We start from the raw sequence: 15215 nt of genomic DNA on the forward strand, positions 1-15215 counted from the left end.
ACATGGAGAAAATAATACTTAGCTGTCAGGGCAGGCCTCCTTTTAAATGGAATCAATTGCAAACTGCCCTCAAACTAGATTATTCTATTCCCTTTGGCTATTTTAAAGCTTTACAATTTTACTGCTACTTTACTAGCTTTACTGTCCAGGTAAAACATAAATTACTTCTTTAACTCTCTGTTTCTGATGCAAATAAAATAAACATGAGTAGGATAAAATAAGTGTTAAGTGATCTTTTAATTATGAACTAACTGATGTAACAGCAGAGACTTTTTTAAAAACAGTTTTACTACTATTGATTTACTTTGTCAAACAATTGTTTATTAATGTCCCTTGTCTGTCTTCAAATAAGCCTTTGCCCTGTCTGGCACCCAAATAAGGCCTGGAAATGAATTTCACATAGAGGACCCGGTCAGTCTTTAAGTAATGGAGAAATTAAATGTTTTTCTCCAAGCAACCAGCTCTGTCTCCCAGTTGGGGGCTCCCTTGTCCACAGGAAAACATAGTTTGCCAATGCCATAGCAGCATTAAAATACTATTTGTTTTAAAATCATGGGCAGGGGTGGACTTTATCTGGCATACATACCAAATGCCCAGTTGGCCAGCACACATTTGAGGCCGTTGTAGCGTAAATCATTTATTTATATAACTGTTTAACAAATGGGCCAACGATAGGCCCATAAAGCACAGACAGTGCTTGACATTGTTTCTGTAGCAAGCATAGTTTTTTAATGAAGTCTTAACTTTGGCTAACTGTCCTAATGGCAGAGGTGAGGTTATTTTGACAGTATAGCGTTGGCTAAACCCACGCTGCTGTGAAAATGACTCAAAGGCTACTTGAGTATGAGTTGTGTACTCCATGGCCACCTCTGATCACCATGGAGTCAGTAAATGAGTGTGAATGAATAAACTGATTAACTTACACTGGTCCTTGGTACATAGGCCTACCACTCAGATGGTTGGGGGGAATATTACAGTAGGTAGCCTACACATATTATATGTGCAAGGATTTGTGAGGAGAGTCCGACCGATTGTGGTGGGTCACTTGGGCCAAAAATGCCAGGGCCGATTTTTTGTCCCATGCCAGCCCTGATCATGGGGATATTAGATCTTTTTCCTCCAGTCCTCTAGTTCTCTCTGCATGTTGGCGGCTCTGCTGCTGGTCTACCTTGTCTCATCCTCCCGTTTCAGCTCCCAGGAAGACGGGAAGGAAACTCTTAATTATTATTTTAGAACAATTTTTCTGAAAATGATTTACTGTCTCGTGTAATGATTTACTTGTGTTAGAGGGTAAAGATGTTACACTGATTTCCCCTACCATCTGTACCTGTGCCTTTACCCTGCTCTGGCAGCCAAAAAATGCATCTATCTTTTAAACTGCACCTAACTCATTTTTTCTGGTAAGATATCACATAGAGAACACTGTTTCTTTCACAGTAATTGAGATATAAAAATTTTTTTGTGAGAACTGTTGGGAACTTCAGGTATTGCAAACTGTTTAAACATTAAACTTCAAAGAACACTGACCTGCTGCTTTTTCAGCCATGAACATGTGTTCAGACCATTGGGCTGTCACAGGGTAAAAGAACCCAGGCAGGGAACTTATTTAGTCACTGCAGTTGCAACAATTGGAAACAGATTAGTAATGGAGATATTAGATGTTTTTCTCCAGTCCTCCAGTTCTGTCTCCCTGTTGGGGGCTCTGTTGGTCCTGCTGCTCGTCTACCTCGTCTCCTCCTCCAGCTTTAACTCCCAGGAAGACAGAAAAGAACCTCCAGGACCAAAGCCTCTTCCCGTGCTCGGTAACTTGCTCCAACTGGACCTCAAGAGACCCTACAACACATTACTGAAAGTGAGGGAGTGACTGGAAAAATTGTATTTTCTTTGAGGATGACTTGTTGTGTCATCTCTCCAGAGAGCAACACTGAAAAATAATACTTTACATACCACATTGTCTGTGTCATCATGATATTATTCTTCTGTTTTTAGCTTTCCAAGAAATATGGATCAGTGTTCACTGTGTATTTTGGACCCAAGAAAGTCGTGGTTCTAGCCGGATACAAGACGGTGAAGGAGGCACTTGTCAACTATGCTGATGAGTTTGGAGACAGAGATTCACTGTTAATAGCACACGAAATGAATCAAGGCCACGGTAAGGAAAGAGCTTGTCATTTCCCTGTTCTATTTAACCTTAAACAAGGGTTTATGGTCCATAACCATGATTTATTTAAAACATATTTCATCTCAGGTATTGTATGGTCAAATGGTGATTCGTGGAAAGAGATGAGGCGCTTTGCCTTGACGAACTTGAGAGACTTTGGGATGGGGAAGAAGGCTTGTGAGGACAAAATCACTGAGGAATGTCACTATCTCATAGAAGTGTTTAAGAAATTCAAAGGTAAATGTCTTATTTCCTATAAAATGTGTGATCTCCCTTGTGGATATTCAAAAAAAAAACAATCGGCTGTGATTTTGATTTGTTGATGTGTTTCTAACCCTTTGGTAAAGGAGAAGCCTTTGATATAACCCAATCAATGAACTATGCAGTCTCTAATATCATCTGCTCCATCGTCTATGGCAGCAGATTTGATTACAGTGACCTAAAGTTTACATCCATGGTAGATCAAATAAACAAAAGAATTCAACTTGTGGGCTCCCCATCAATACAGGTATATAATTTACTATTTCTGTGAAGCTTTCAGCATAAATACACGTTACATTAACTGTAGTGATTGTATATGTCAAATTGTAAACTTTTGGTTAACTTTTGGTTAACTTTTGGTTAAACTGTATATCTGCTATCTATTTTATTTTACAGATGTACAACCTGTTTCCATGGATCTGCCAATGGGTTAGTGAAAGAAGAGAAATCCAAAACATCACAGCCTCCTTTAAAAAAGAGAATTTAGACCTGTTCAGTCATTTGAAGGAGACCCTTAATCCACAGATGTGCAGAGGCTTTGTGGAAGCCTTTCTGATCCGAAAGCAAAATCTAGAGGTTTGAAAACTTATTTTTTTCAAATAAACACAGTCCTGTTAGAACTTGGATGCATTTGGAGAACTGTAGTAGTTTAAATACATCCATGCATATCTCATAGAAAACATTTAGATTCAGTGGACAGTACATTTATTCAAGTACTGTCCTTAAGTAAAACGATTGGTTGAATAAGTCAAGTCAATTGACAGAAAATTGAAAGGTTCACTGTGCAAGTTTTACTGACATCTAGTGGCGAGGGTTGTGAATTGCTTACAACTGCTCAGCCACTGCTCACCCCTCCCTTTCCAAGCGTGCAGGAGAAGCCACGGTGGCCAACACACTCTGTCAGCTCTTGTGCTAATTAATACGTGCTGGCCTCCATTTGTCCAAATTTCATGTCTCTTCTTACTTCTAACAAACCAGATTACTACTACTACTTCTTCTTCTTTCTATGTATTCAACATAGTGATAAAGAGCAGTTTATCTGTTTGGGCTACTGTAGAAATATGGCGGCACAACATGGCAATTTCCATAAAAGAGGAACCACGGTGTATGTAGATAGAAATGGCTCATACTTAGCTAATAAAAAAATAACAGTTCATTATGTAATGTCATTATACACCACTGAAAACATAGTTATGGATATTATATAGCATTTCTGTCTATAGAGCCTCCTAAATATTACACCCTGAACCTTTGAGTCATTTTCATGTTGCTCCAGAGGCGTGCGACCTCTGACATGAACAGCAATTGCAAGTCGCTTTGGATAAAAGCGTCAGCTAAATGAATCAATGTAAATGGACAAAACAAGCACTGTAATGGTTTCTCACTATTTTCAGAATTTTAAAAAACAAAGAAAAAATCGATAAATGTAGAAAATAATCAGCACCACCTCAACAGCTATAGCAGTAAAATCCAGCTTTTAATTACGAGTAATCCATGAGTAATAATGATCTAATGTTATAATATCTCACACTCACACATATTAAGTCACAGGGGCCATATTTCTGCATTCTGCTTTTACTGAAGTAACATTTTCAATGCAGTACTTTTTACTTGTATTTATTTTTTCAGTGTGGTTTTAGTGCATTTTCTTAAGTAAAAGATCTCAATACTTTTCCCACCACTGTTTAGACTTCTCGTTTTTGTGCCCATTAAGCATGAGCATTAGTCATTTACTCATTGCCTTTGTAATGCGCAGAGAAATGATTTAAGTTTTTTTGCAATGAGTTTTCATTGGGAAAAAAATACTTTATGGCCAAGCTTGTCATGTGACCAAAAAACTCAAACATTAAAATCACAGCACAGTGCAGCAGTGTCAAGAAGCTTTGTTGGAGGTTAGTCAAGATCATGTTCTTGTCCACTCTGGTATCGTCAAAAGTATAAGACGCCAATTTCTAGAGTCATTTGGCTTGGCATTACAACTCATTTTTACTTTTCGCATTGACTTCTATTGTGCCGAAACGGCATGCTGTTTTACGTCTTCTGTCACAGGTAAAATCAGCAAGGTGGTGGCGGGGTGGATAGTAAGCTGGTCCCTGACCCGTATGGTTCCTGAGTGAAACCATAATTACACAACATTAGTTTTTGGTTTTTATTTCCGTTACGCTATGCAAGTTACCACGCGTCATCGTTGCTAGCCTTAGTTACGTTACGTAAGCTAGGTAGGTAAGTACATTTATCGTTGTTACGATGGTGTGGTGTGGGGACAGAGGACCCAAATGCAGAGCTCAGAGGGAAGGAGGTTTATTGAAGGAAAAAGGGTGGTGAGGGACTGGAGGGGAGGGAGAGGTGGACGCCGGGGAAACACTGGCACAGGGAAACCGACGGGACTGGGACCAGGGGGCCGGGGAACGCTGGGGCCAAGGAAGAGAAGAGGCAAGGAAGGACTGGGAGGACGCTGCGAGGGAAGTCCGAGGAGGAGAGGACCGGAGGGTGAGCCCAGCTGACAAAACGGAGGACGAGGGTGAGTGAACCTGGGACGAAAACAGACAGAGAGACAGGGTTGGAGACAGCAGCGATAAAGTTCAGGGAAACTGAGAAAAATCAAAAACATGAGAGCCTGAACGCTGAGGTGACACCGGGTATGGAGCAACAACGATCAAGCAAGAATGGTGTGGAGAACCGGGGTTGAAATACAGGCAGGGATGAGGTTGACTTGTGGCAGGTGTGGCAGGCGAGAGAGCACACACAGGGGAGAAAACACAGGGAGGCAGGCAGGGAACAGAAAACCAAGGAAAAAGCAGAATAACTGATAAAAAGGAGGAAAAAAACAGGACACTCACCGTCAGCCGGGCTGCCACCACAACAATTGTCACAATATAACAAGTTATAGAGTAAAATTGAGTTTTGTAACCCCCTTCTGCTACATAACAGACAATATACATTAATACAGAAGCAATTATAAAAGTGGTAAACATAAATAAACTATAATTAATGGAGCAGTGCTGAGGTTGAATTAGAGTTTAAGAGCCTGATAGTTGTGGGGGAAAAGCTGCTCTGCAATCTGGTGGTGTGGCAGCAAAAACTTCTATATCTCTTCCCACAAGACATCAGGGTGATCAGGCTATAGCTGGGTGGGTACTGTCCTTTAGTATCCTTTGGCCTCTGCGTAGGCACCTCACTGATATCACTGAAGCTCGGGAGATGGGTATCAATGATCCTCTGAGCAGTTTTAATCACCCGCTGCAGAGCCCTCCGGTCCTGGACCCTGCACATCCCAATCCAGTTTGATGTTTCCAGTAAGGATGCTTTCTATTGCTCCTCTGTAAAAGCCGACAAAAATTTGGGGTGGGAATTTGGCCATCTTAAGCTTCCTCAAGAAATATAGTCGTTTCTGAGCTTTCTTCACCAGCGTTGAGATGTGAGCTGACCATGTCAGATGCTGATTCCTAGGAACTTGAAACTCTTCACCTGCTCCACCTCAGCACCACTTGTAGACAGGAGTGTGTGTCTTTATCTCCTTCCTAAAATCAACGATTAGCTCCTCAGTTTTGCTGACGTTGAACTGTAGGTTGTTCTCTGTGCATCACTCTAAAAGATTATGAATTTCCTCCCGATATGAAGTCTCATTGTTGTTTGAAATCCGGCCGATGATGGCGTTGTCATCTGCAGACTAAGTTGCAAGCTAGCTAACGATGCTGACATTGACTCCCCCCCCGATGTACTTTACTGCTAACCTTAACCATCATTAACCTTAACCATCACAGCTGCGCAGATAGGGTTAACCTCCTTTATGTTGCTTAGGTCTATAGGGACTGAACAGCGTGAAATGACGTGTCATTTCTTCATAATAAAAGTCAATGCAACGGTGTGAAATGAAATGCAAAAAGCTTAAAATGCATGAAACGCTGAAATGTCCTGTGGCGTGTTATTTATGCGCCATTATACGATATCATGTTGCCCTGTCCTTACACCATAAAATCCAACTTGGTTAACTGGTGAGTGGAAATACCTTGTAAATAACGTAAATTGTCATTGTTTTGGATTTATCTGAATAATTGTGCTGATACATCTACACCTGCAGGAATCCGGGATTACTAATAGTCACTTCCACAATGAAAATCTTATGGAGACAGTTCTGAATCTGTTTGTTGCTGGCACTGAGACAACATCAACTACACTGAGATGGGCACTTCTGCTTATGGCCAAGTATCCAAAAATACAGAGTAAGAAGCTGTAGAAACATACTCACATACTTAAATACTCGAACAACAAGATACCAACACAAAAGTCATCATCATGTAATGAACTAAGAGTCTACAACCATGTGGTTAACTGTGGTACATCATTGTTTTGAGCTAAATGCTAATATTGGCTTGCTAGCATGCAAACAATGACAATGGTAACATGCTGATGTTCAGCAGACCAAAGTTAACAATGTTCAGAATCTTAGTTTAGCGTGTTAGCATGTTAACATTTGCCAATTAGCACTACAAGTACAGCTAAGGATGATAGGAATGTCATTAGTTATTCAGGTATTTCGTCATAAACCAGAGTATACAAACTGAAGATTTGACTCGATGATGGCAGCATTAAAAAGTCAAGAGACCAACAAAGTTATTACAATTCATGCCGAGGGGAACATGAATAACTTTATAAAATTTCATAGCAATTCATCCAGTGGTTGTAGAGATATTTGATATAGCTGCAGGAAAAATCAAAGTCATTATGATATATTCTCTGCGAACTATTTATTCTCTGTACCAATCCATCCAGTAGATGTTAAGATATTTCACTGAATAAGTAAACATTTTAACCAGCTTGTGTCAATAGAAAAGTCACCATATCCATCAGGCTTCATTGGGGCATTACACTTGTAACATGGACAAAAAATAGATAAATACTTCTCATAAAGTCAAAAACATAAAGGAGCGACAAACTCTGGATTATAATGAAATGATTAAAAAAAAAAATGTTTCCAGTCATTTCCAGTGCTTCCCTTTCATCTTCCAGACCAGGTCAAGGAGGAGCTGAGCAGGGTAATAGGAAGTCGTCAGGTGCAGGTCGAGGACAGGAAGAACCTGCCCTTCACTGACGCTGTCATCCATGAGACACAGAGACTGGCCAACATCGTCCCCATGTCAGTGCCTCACAGAACCAGCCAAGATGTCACCTTTCAGGGTCACTTCATTAAGAAGGTTAGACTGAATTAAAACCAATATAGAGGATCAAACACAACAAATAGATCTTATAAATTAAAAAGTTTCAATTAAATGAAAATAAGCTTATACTGAGGTACAAATACATCAATCAGAGGTGAGGAAAAATAATAATAATAATGTGCAATAACTTAAAAAAATCAAGTACCAAAGTAAAGCCTTTTAACTTAGAGCTAACCACACCATGAATTTTATTTAACTGTGGCGAATAGACTGAATGTAGCAGTTAATTTCTGGGCTCCTTAAAACACGTTTGTGTAGTTTGAAAAGAATGCTATATCTTAGCATGTAGAAAAGTCTTTTAATATCTCCATTTTCTACAGGGGACCACAGTGTATCCTCTCTTGACTTCTGTCCTGTATGATGAGAGTGAGTGGGAGAGCCCACACACCTTTTATCCTGCCCACTTCCTGGACAAAGATGGAAAGTTTGTCAAGCGAGATGCCTTCATGCCTTTTTCTGCAGGTTGGTGAATTTTGCCATCCCTTCTTGATACATTTTTTAATTTTTTAACCTTTATTTAACCAGGGGAAAAGACCCATTGAGAAATAAATCTCCTTTTCAAGGGCTCCCTGGCCAAGAAAGGGAGCAGGACAGCAAGTCTGGCAGTACAAACATAAAACAACAATACAAAATACTCCTTTGTAAGGAGTTCCAAATTAATGGTGCACAGCATGAGAAGCCAGTCTTTCCCAACAGTCACCCTGGGAACTTTTAAAAGCAGCAGCCTGCTGGACTGGGTATGATGTCTACTGATCACACAGCTGAGAAGGCTAATAATGTAATGTGGTCATTTGCAACCGAGTTCCTTATAAATAAAAATACACAAATATAGCTGTCTCCGCATAGCTAATGATGGCCAATCCACCATAAGATTCTCATCTCAGGTGTCATATATACACACTTGATAAGTGTATTTATTTCATGCAAAACATCAATTCTGCGTGTATAGGAGACACCCCCAGGTGCGTGTGAATGAGACACATTCAGGTGCGTCTGTAGATGCTAGTAGCACTTCCAGTTGCTAACTAACTAAATATCTTGCGAAGTTTGTGTTTAAGGCGTTGATAGTCCCCTGAGGCAACTTACCCTAACCTTAACCATCACAGAAGTTAGTGCCTAAACCTAAGTCAGTAAATATCGACGGCAGGTAAGCTCCTTAGTGTTGCAACCCAATAGCAAACTGTAGCGTATCATACACAGGCAAAATCAACGTTTTGCGTACTGTCATGGGTTGGCTGAGTGAAGGCACAGAGCTGAGGTGTGGAGAGACCAAGGCAAAGAGGTTGCAGTTCAAAAACATTTATTAAACACAAAACTGAACAAAACAGGCTTATGTGAAGCACAAGGCAAAGACCCAAAACTAAAGCAATCCAACAAGCAAAAGAATCCAGAGCACGGGCAGAGTAATCCAAAGAACAAGGGGCAGAACAGACAAGAACACCCAACATACGACACAAGAACGTGACAAAGACTGAAGACACAAGCAGGCATATATACACACAGGGACTAACGGGCAGGGCGGGAGCAACACAGGTGAGGGGGATCAGGACTAATGAGAGACAGTCAGGCAGAGAGACAGCAGGGGAAACAGACAGACACCAATAAGGCCATGGGGAAACTAATAATAACCAGGAAGAAATAGAATATAAATAACTGGACCAGAACATAAGCAGACAGATCACTAATATACCAAAAAACTACAACACACAGGGAAAACAGACTGAACTAAGATTAAGCACAACGCAGAGGAAACATGGACAAAATAATACCGAAGTACATGGACCAGGAGTAGACACTAAGACACGGATAAGAATGCAGGACATAACTAGAATACGAGACAAGACAGATACTAAGAAAACTTAAACATGCGAATGAACAAAGGACTAGACATAGCTACAAAACCCTAAACATGACAAGATCAAATAAAGCTATTGAAACACAGAATCCCAAAACAGACTAAAACAGGAAAGACATGAACACAAAACCACACTCCTAACAGCGTACAATAGCAACGGTTTTGTCAAAGTGTGTGTATATGACGCCTGAGATGAGAATTGAATCTGCAGTGATGTATGCACGATTTAACAAGTGTAAACAAATGCAATACTGCATGGTATGCAAAATCAAGTTTCTTTAACAATAATGAGGTTACGTGCATATACAGCAGGTCCCTGTAGTCAAGTACCGACAAAAAGGTAGACTGGACGACTTTCTTCCTCGCTTCATAGGGCAAACAACACTTTTTTCGAAAATAAAAACCAAGTTTGAGCTAATCTATGTGTATATTAAAAGTTAATTTATCGTCCAGCCAAATACCAAGATATTTGTAGCAAGTTACCCGTTGAATGACAGCGCCATTTAATATGCAAAGGGTAAGGTTCTCCTGAAAGCGAGCTCTAGTGAATGTCATGAACTTGTTTTTTTGAGTATTTAAGAGTAATTTGAGGTTGTGCAATGAGAACTGCAATGCAGAGAACGCTCTGTGACACGCTGAGCCAGGGTGGGAGCACATGTATCCAGAACTGTGTCATCTGCATAGGGATGCAACTTGGCACAATGCAAATGTTTTCCAATATCATTTACGAAAATAGTGAATAAAGTGGGAGCCAAGATCAAGCCCGGGGGACAACTCTGGAGATCTCAAGGGGTTCAGACATGATTTTCTATATAGACACTCTGAGATCTATCAATGAGATAGTTTCTAAACCAACTGCCATCCTCTTTACTAAAACCCACATTAATTAGTCTGGATAACAGTAAGTCACGATAAACTGAGTGAAATGTCTTAAATAAATCAACAAATAATGTAGCACAGTGCTGTTTTTCATCAAGAGAAATAATAGCAGGGTACTCGCAAGTAAAAAAGTCTTAAATTTCATATTCCAAAAATAAAGCCTTAAAAGTATGAAATTTCATTTACAAAGGTCTTAATTATTTTCTTTCTCCTTTCGTAGGATTAAATAAATGCCGTAACGTCATAAATAATGACTTTTTGTCTGTGTGACTTTACAATTTTCCTCCGTCTGGTGATAACTGATGTTATACTGCAGTACAGGTAACGTTACTGTTGTACATCAGTGTTCAGCTTTACGCTCTGGAGTGTGGAGCTCTGGCATCCAAGCTCTGGCGCGAATCAGTCAGGAAAGAAAACAAAACGTCTCTAACGTGCTACTAACAAGCTAATGTTAGGTGGTTGCCTCAGAATGGGCAAGTGTCTGAAAGTCAGAAAGCCAGAGACACGGACAAGCTGGTGGATGAGGCTGAGGGCAGTGGCGCTGAGGTTAGCACAACAAACGGATCGGCCTGCCTGCAGGTTACTGTTCAGTAAACGTTACAACAGCAACGGAGAGATAGTTGTGTATGAGACGAGGACAATGTCTGTGTGTCAGCAATGCACTGCTGTTGTAGGCTAATGTAATGTGAATGGAAACATACAACATGGTGATTGATGCACATTAAACTACATCACCCAGATGCACTGATAACCGGGACGAGGAAAAAACAAACCGGAGTAACTCCTTATCCCTGCTGCTTTCAAGCCAATACAGAATAGAATTAATAATCACTTAAGCAATTGACATATTAGATTACATTACATTACCTTATCTAGCCAAGGTGTAACTAATTGCAACAACTCATACCGCACAATTGTTTTGTATTTTTGATTTCACCCCTTAAGGGTTCTAGTTAGTGCACAAATATTGTATTCATTTCATAGGTGTCATTTACACTGGGGTTACTGGGGACATGTCTCCATCACTTTTTTTTAAAGCAATTGTTAAATATGTTCTTAAAATGGCTTTCAACAAGAAATGTTTAAAAAAACAAAACAAATGAAAATGCTTTGAGAATGGTTTATTTGCACAATAAAACATGCAATGCAATTTAAAGATGTGCATTGTCCAAAAAAAGTTTCTTAAGGTAAAACAACAAGCTAGTGAGTACTGCATTATATTCTGTTGTAATTGTCACCTGAATCACTTTATATAAATAAGACAATTCTACCATAAATTGGTGTAGAAAATGTCTCCAAAATGCAGGAAATTATGTGTTTAATTATCTAGGGGAGGACCCTCAGACCCACTTTTACATATTTCAGCCTTTAATATTTCATCAAAATGGTGTTAAAATATCTTCTTGTCTTGTTCTCATGAACCCAATACTGTGCATGTAAGCTAAGAGTATCGTCACACCCCTAATCTGAACCCTTGTGTCCCCACCACTTTTCAACACAAATTGACATCTTTGATTCATTTTATCTTATCAAAGTACAAACACACCCCAAGCTATAGTGTGTTAAATATGAATGTATTATAACAAAATGTTTTATTAAATTCATGTAACTTCTTAAAATTTGACCTCCTTAAAATTAAAATTCATACAGATTTTCCATTACATGGCGGTGAAGTTGGTATTAAATTTCATCCTAGGTGGTATTAAAAAGGTCTTAACTTTGAGAACCCTGGGGGTACCCTGAATAATATCATTGGCCACCAACATAACTGCTGTTATGGTACTGTGTCCTCTCCTAAAGACTGAAACTCACTTAAAATGTTATATTCAGTTAAGAACTGTTTCAATTGGACATTTACCAGAGATTCAAGGATTTTAGCTAAAATAGATTTTAGATTTAGATTTGGAGTTGGGGCGGTAGTTATACTCATTAGTAGAGTCCCCACCTTTTAATAATGGTGTAACATAAGTAGCCTTTCATAATTTAAGAATACAACTGGTCGCCAAGGACAGGTTTAAAATATAGGTAACGGGCTCTGCAAAAAGCTCGGCAGCCAGCTTTAAAAGGTGTGGATCTAGATTGTCAGGTGCTGCTGACTTTTTTGGATCCATATCTTTCAGCGCCTTACAAACATCACCAGTAGATATGTGTGTGAAGTTGAAGGTGTTAATTTGCGTGTCTGACTCAGAGCTTGGAATGAGAGATTTTGCATTGTAACCAGGGTTCATATAGTTTATATGCGCACCCACTGTGTTGTCAAAGAATGCTCTAGGTGACATAAAGTTCTTGTTAAACATTTCAACCATATCAACTTTGAATTTTACTTCCTCAGAGTCGATGATTAAATTGTCGGGAAACTTGAGGGGGCATATTAGCTTGATGTAGATTTTATGAATTTCCAGAATTTAGAAGGATTATTAAGGTTCTCTGTGATGTTCTTCAAATAGTCTTCTGATTTAGATTTCCTGATAATTTAGGTACATTTATTTCTCAAAGTTCTAAACGAAATCCAATCCCCACGTATGTCTGACTGTCTTGCTCTGGCCCAGGAAACATTTCTCAGTCTGATTAACTAATTAAGCTGTAACTTTCAACAGTTTTGCATTTCTAACACAGGCAATTACATAGTGATCACTGACCTCCTTACAGATTACCCTAACAGAATTATATTTACTGGGAGTATTCACTAAAATCAGGTCTAGTAAAGTCTACATACCAGGAATACTTAGATTTAGTCTTGTTGGTACATTTCTCAGCTGTGTAAGATTCAGAGAGTCACATAAGTCATTATGCAGATGGCATGAACATTTTCCTTTGTTGTCTCTTTCAGGTCGCAGGATTTGTCTTGGAGAAAGTCTGGCCAGGATGGAGCTCCTCATCTTCTTCACCACCCTCCTGCAACACTTTCGCTTCACTCCTCCACCTGGAGTTTCAGAGGATGAACTGGATCTGACTCCACGTGTGGGCTTCACCCTCAACCCTTCACCTCATAAACTGTGTGCTGTCTCCTGCATGTGAGGAAGAGGAGGGCTGGTGTCATGCAGTTTATCTTAGTTTAGGAATATAAAATTAGTTCATTGTAAATTGTTACTGTACACGTAACTGAGTAGATTCTACTTTATGCAATGTCACAGATGTAGTAGGATGAATATTAATGGTCTGCATCATCAGCTGCTTTCAATTTCTTATGCAAATTCCCAGCAGAATCATCTTTAATAAGTTAATTTTATAATTTCCAGAATAAAAGGCAGATTTTAAAGAAATTGTTAATACTGGAAATACTCTTATTTGCTTTCTTTCCGAGACAAAGATGAGATGAAAGATACCACTCTCATGTTTGCGCGTGCAGAGCTGAAGTCGGCAGATTGCTTTGATGGCTTAGCTTAGACGCTGAAAGCACAGAGAAACAGCTTGCCTAGGTCTTTCAAAAACATATCTATACTATATCAACTTAACATTGTTTTTGTTTTTTTACATCTGTTCATTTAATGGTGATAAGTTGTGGTTTTACAGAAAAATAATTACATTTTGCTACTAGAGATTACACTCTTCTCAAACTTAATCTCACTATGGCTCTGTTCACTCACTTTGAGCATCACAGTTGATTTAAATGACAAATTAAATTAACAAAGACGTGTTTATTTAAATCACAATATTGAATATTTTCAAATGTGTTATTTAGCCCACTTGCCTGTCAGTGTGTTCATGGTTGGGTTATTTTAATCTGTAGCTACAGTTTGGATGTTTGCATTGCTTGACAATGATATTATATTACTTTAACCAGAAATATCAGTCTAGTAATTCAATCTTGAAGTGAAAAAAAAAAATAAATTAAAAGTTGTAGCATTTATTCAGAATGTATTTTTCTCAATTCATCCTCACACTTTGGATTTATTGAAATGAAGTATTAATGGTTGGTTAACTTTGGAGAAGTAAGAGAAGGGACAACCAATTAACCTACAATTTCATGTGGCTTTCCTTACATTAAACGCATTTAATGTCCCTAAATACTGACATTTCAGTTTCTATTGTTTTAATGATCCGCGACCGCGCTGGCGGACCGGTCAGCTGTTTGTGTGTCTGTCAGTCTGGGGCTGGGCCAAACTAATACTTTCAATATTGAGTGAGGATACGAGTGGCCTCTCCCAACTTGAGAAAGCAATCAGAAAGCTGTTTTACCAGAACAAAGAATGCAGACAAAACTATCTCACAGATGTTAATTATAGCTAAAACTGATAAGCAATCTTACTTTGAAACAAAAACTGTGTTTTATTCCAGACAAATTCTGTGATTTTTGCCCGAAAGCACCTTGCATTTATTGCATCTAGGCTTATTACACCACTACAACACAGCACTGCCAGAAAGTTTACTTATGGTTCCAAAAGTGTCCAAAATGGGAGCCAGAGCCTTCAAGCTCTATCCCATGAAACCAGGTCCCAGTTTTGGTCAGGGAGGCAGACACCATATTCACATTTAAGAGTAGGCTGAGATGGTTAATCACTCCATTCTCTTATCCTTACTAAAACAGTGTGTCGGCACACCAAGAATGGGGACAGACATTTAAAGTAGACCTTGAAGCCACCCCGTACATCAGAAAAAGTTTCGAGAGTGTGTGGTGCAAAGTCTTCCTCAGCAAGTGAGGAACAAATTAAGTGAGCTTGTCACTTTAAACATCATGCCGTTTCCTGAGTTTTGTGAGCATGTTGGCCACACTGTCAGACAATACAGAGAAAAGAAAAAGGAGCAGGAGGAAAAGGACAGAGAGGCAGTACGCAGACTGACTCAGCAGCAGCTCACTACAGGAAAAGAAAAGCTCCATGGAGTGGGGACTGCCCCCACC

General features: G+C 39.3%; 1 protein-coding gene across 2 annotated transcripts; it reads left to right on the forward strand.

Annotated features, from left to right (window-relative positions):
• Positions 1–367: 367 nt before the first annotated feature.
• LOC119908706 (cytochrome P450 2K1-like) lies at positions 368–14232 on the forward strand. Of its 2 annotated transcripts, none has more exons than XM_038726546.1 (9): positions 368–1852; positions 1990–2152; positions 2249–2398; positions 2509–2669; positions 2819–2998; positions 6504–6645; positions 7433–7617; positions 7962–8103; positions 13206–14232. In XM_038726546.1, the coding sequence occupies exons 1-9, from the start codon at positions 1646–1648 to the stop codon at positions 13391–13393; spliced, it is 1518 nt and encodes a 505-aa protein (XP_038582474.1). In that variant the 5' UTR covers positions 368–1645; the 3' UTR covers positions 13394–14232. The 2 variants fall into 2 exon arrangements, with proteins under 2 accessions (XP_038582474.1, XP_038582475.1); XM_038726547.1 differs by having other exon boundaries at positions 2512–2669.
• Positions 14233–15215: the final 983 nt, after the last annotated feature.

This window comes from Micropterus salmoides, unplaced genomic scaffold (genome assembly GCF_014851395.1).
Source record: "Micropterus salmoides isolate LMB-PRFRI ecotype aquatic unplaced genomic scaffold, ASM1485139v1 Ms_hic_scaffold_18, whole genome shotgun sequence".
Classification (NCBI taxonomy): domain Eukaryota; kingdom Metazoa; phylum Chordata; class Actinopteri; order Centrarchiformes; family Centrarchidae; genus Micropterus; species Micropterus salmoides.

Excerpts from the sequence above, each read along its gene's own strand:
- LOC119908706 (XM_038726546.1), top strand. The coding sequence starts at position 1,646 with ATGGAGATATTAGATGTTTTTCTCCAGTCCTCCAGTTCTGTCTCCCTG. Across the intron at positions 6,646-7,432 it reads CAAGTATCCAAAAATACAGA|ACCAGGTCAAGGAGGAGCTG; the intron begins GTAAGAAGCTGT and ends TTCATCTTCCAG. Across the intron at positions 7,618-7,961 it reads AGGGTCACTTCATTAAGAAG|GGGACCACAGTGTATCCTCT; the intron begins GTTAGACTGAAT and ends CATTTTCTACAG.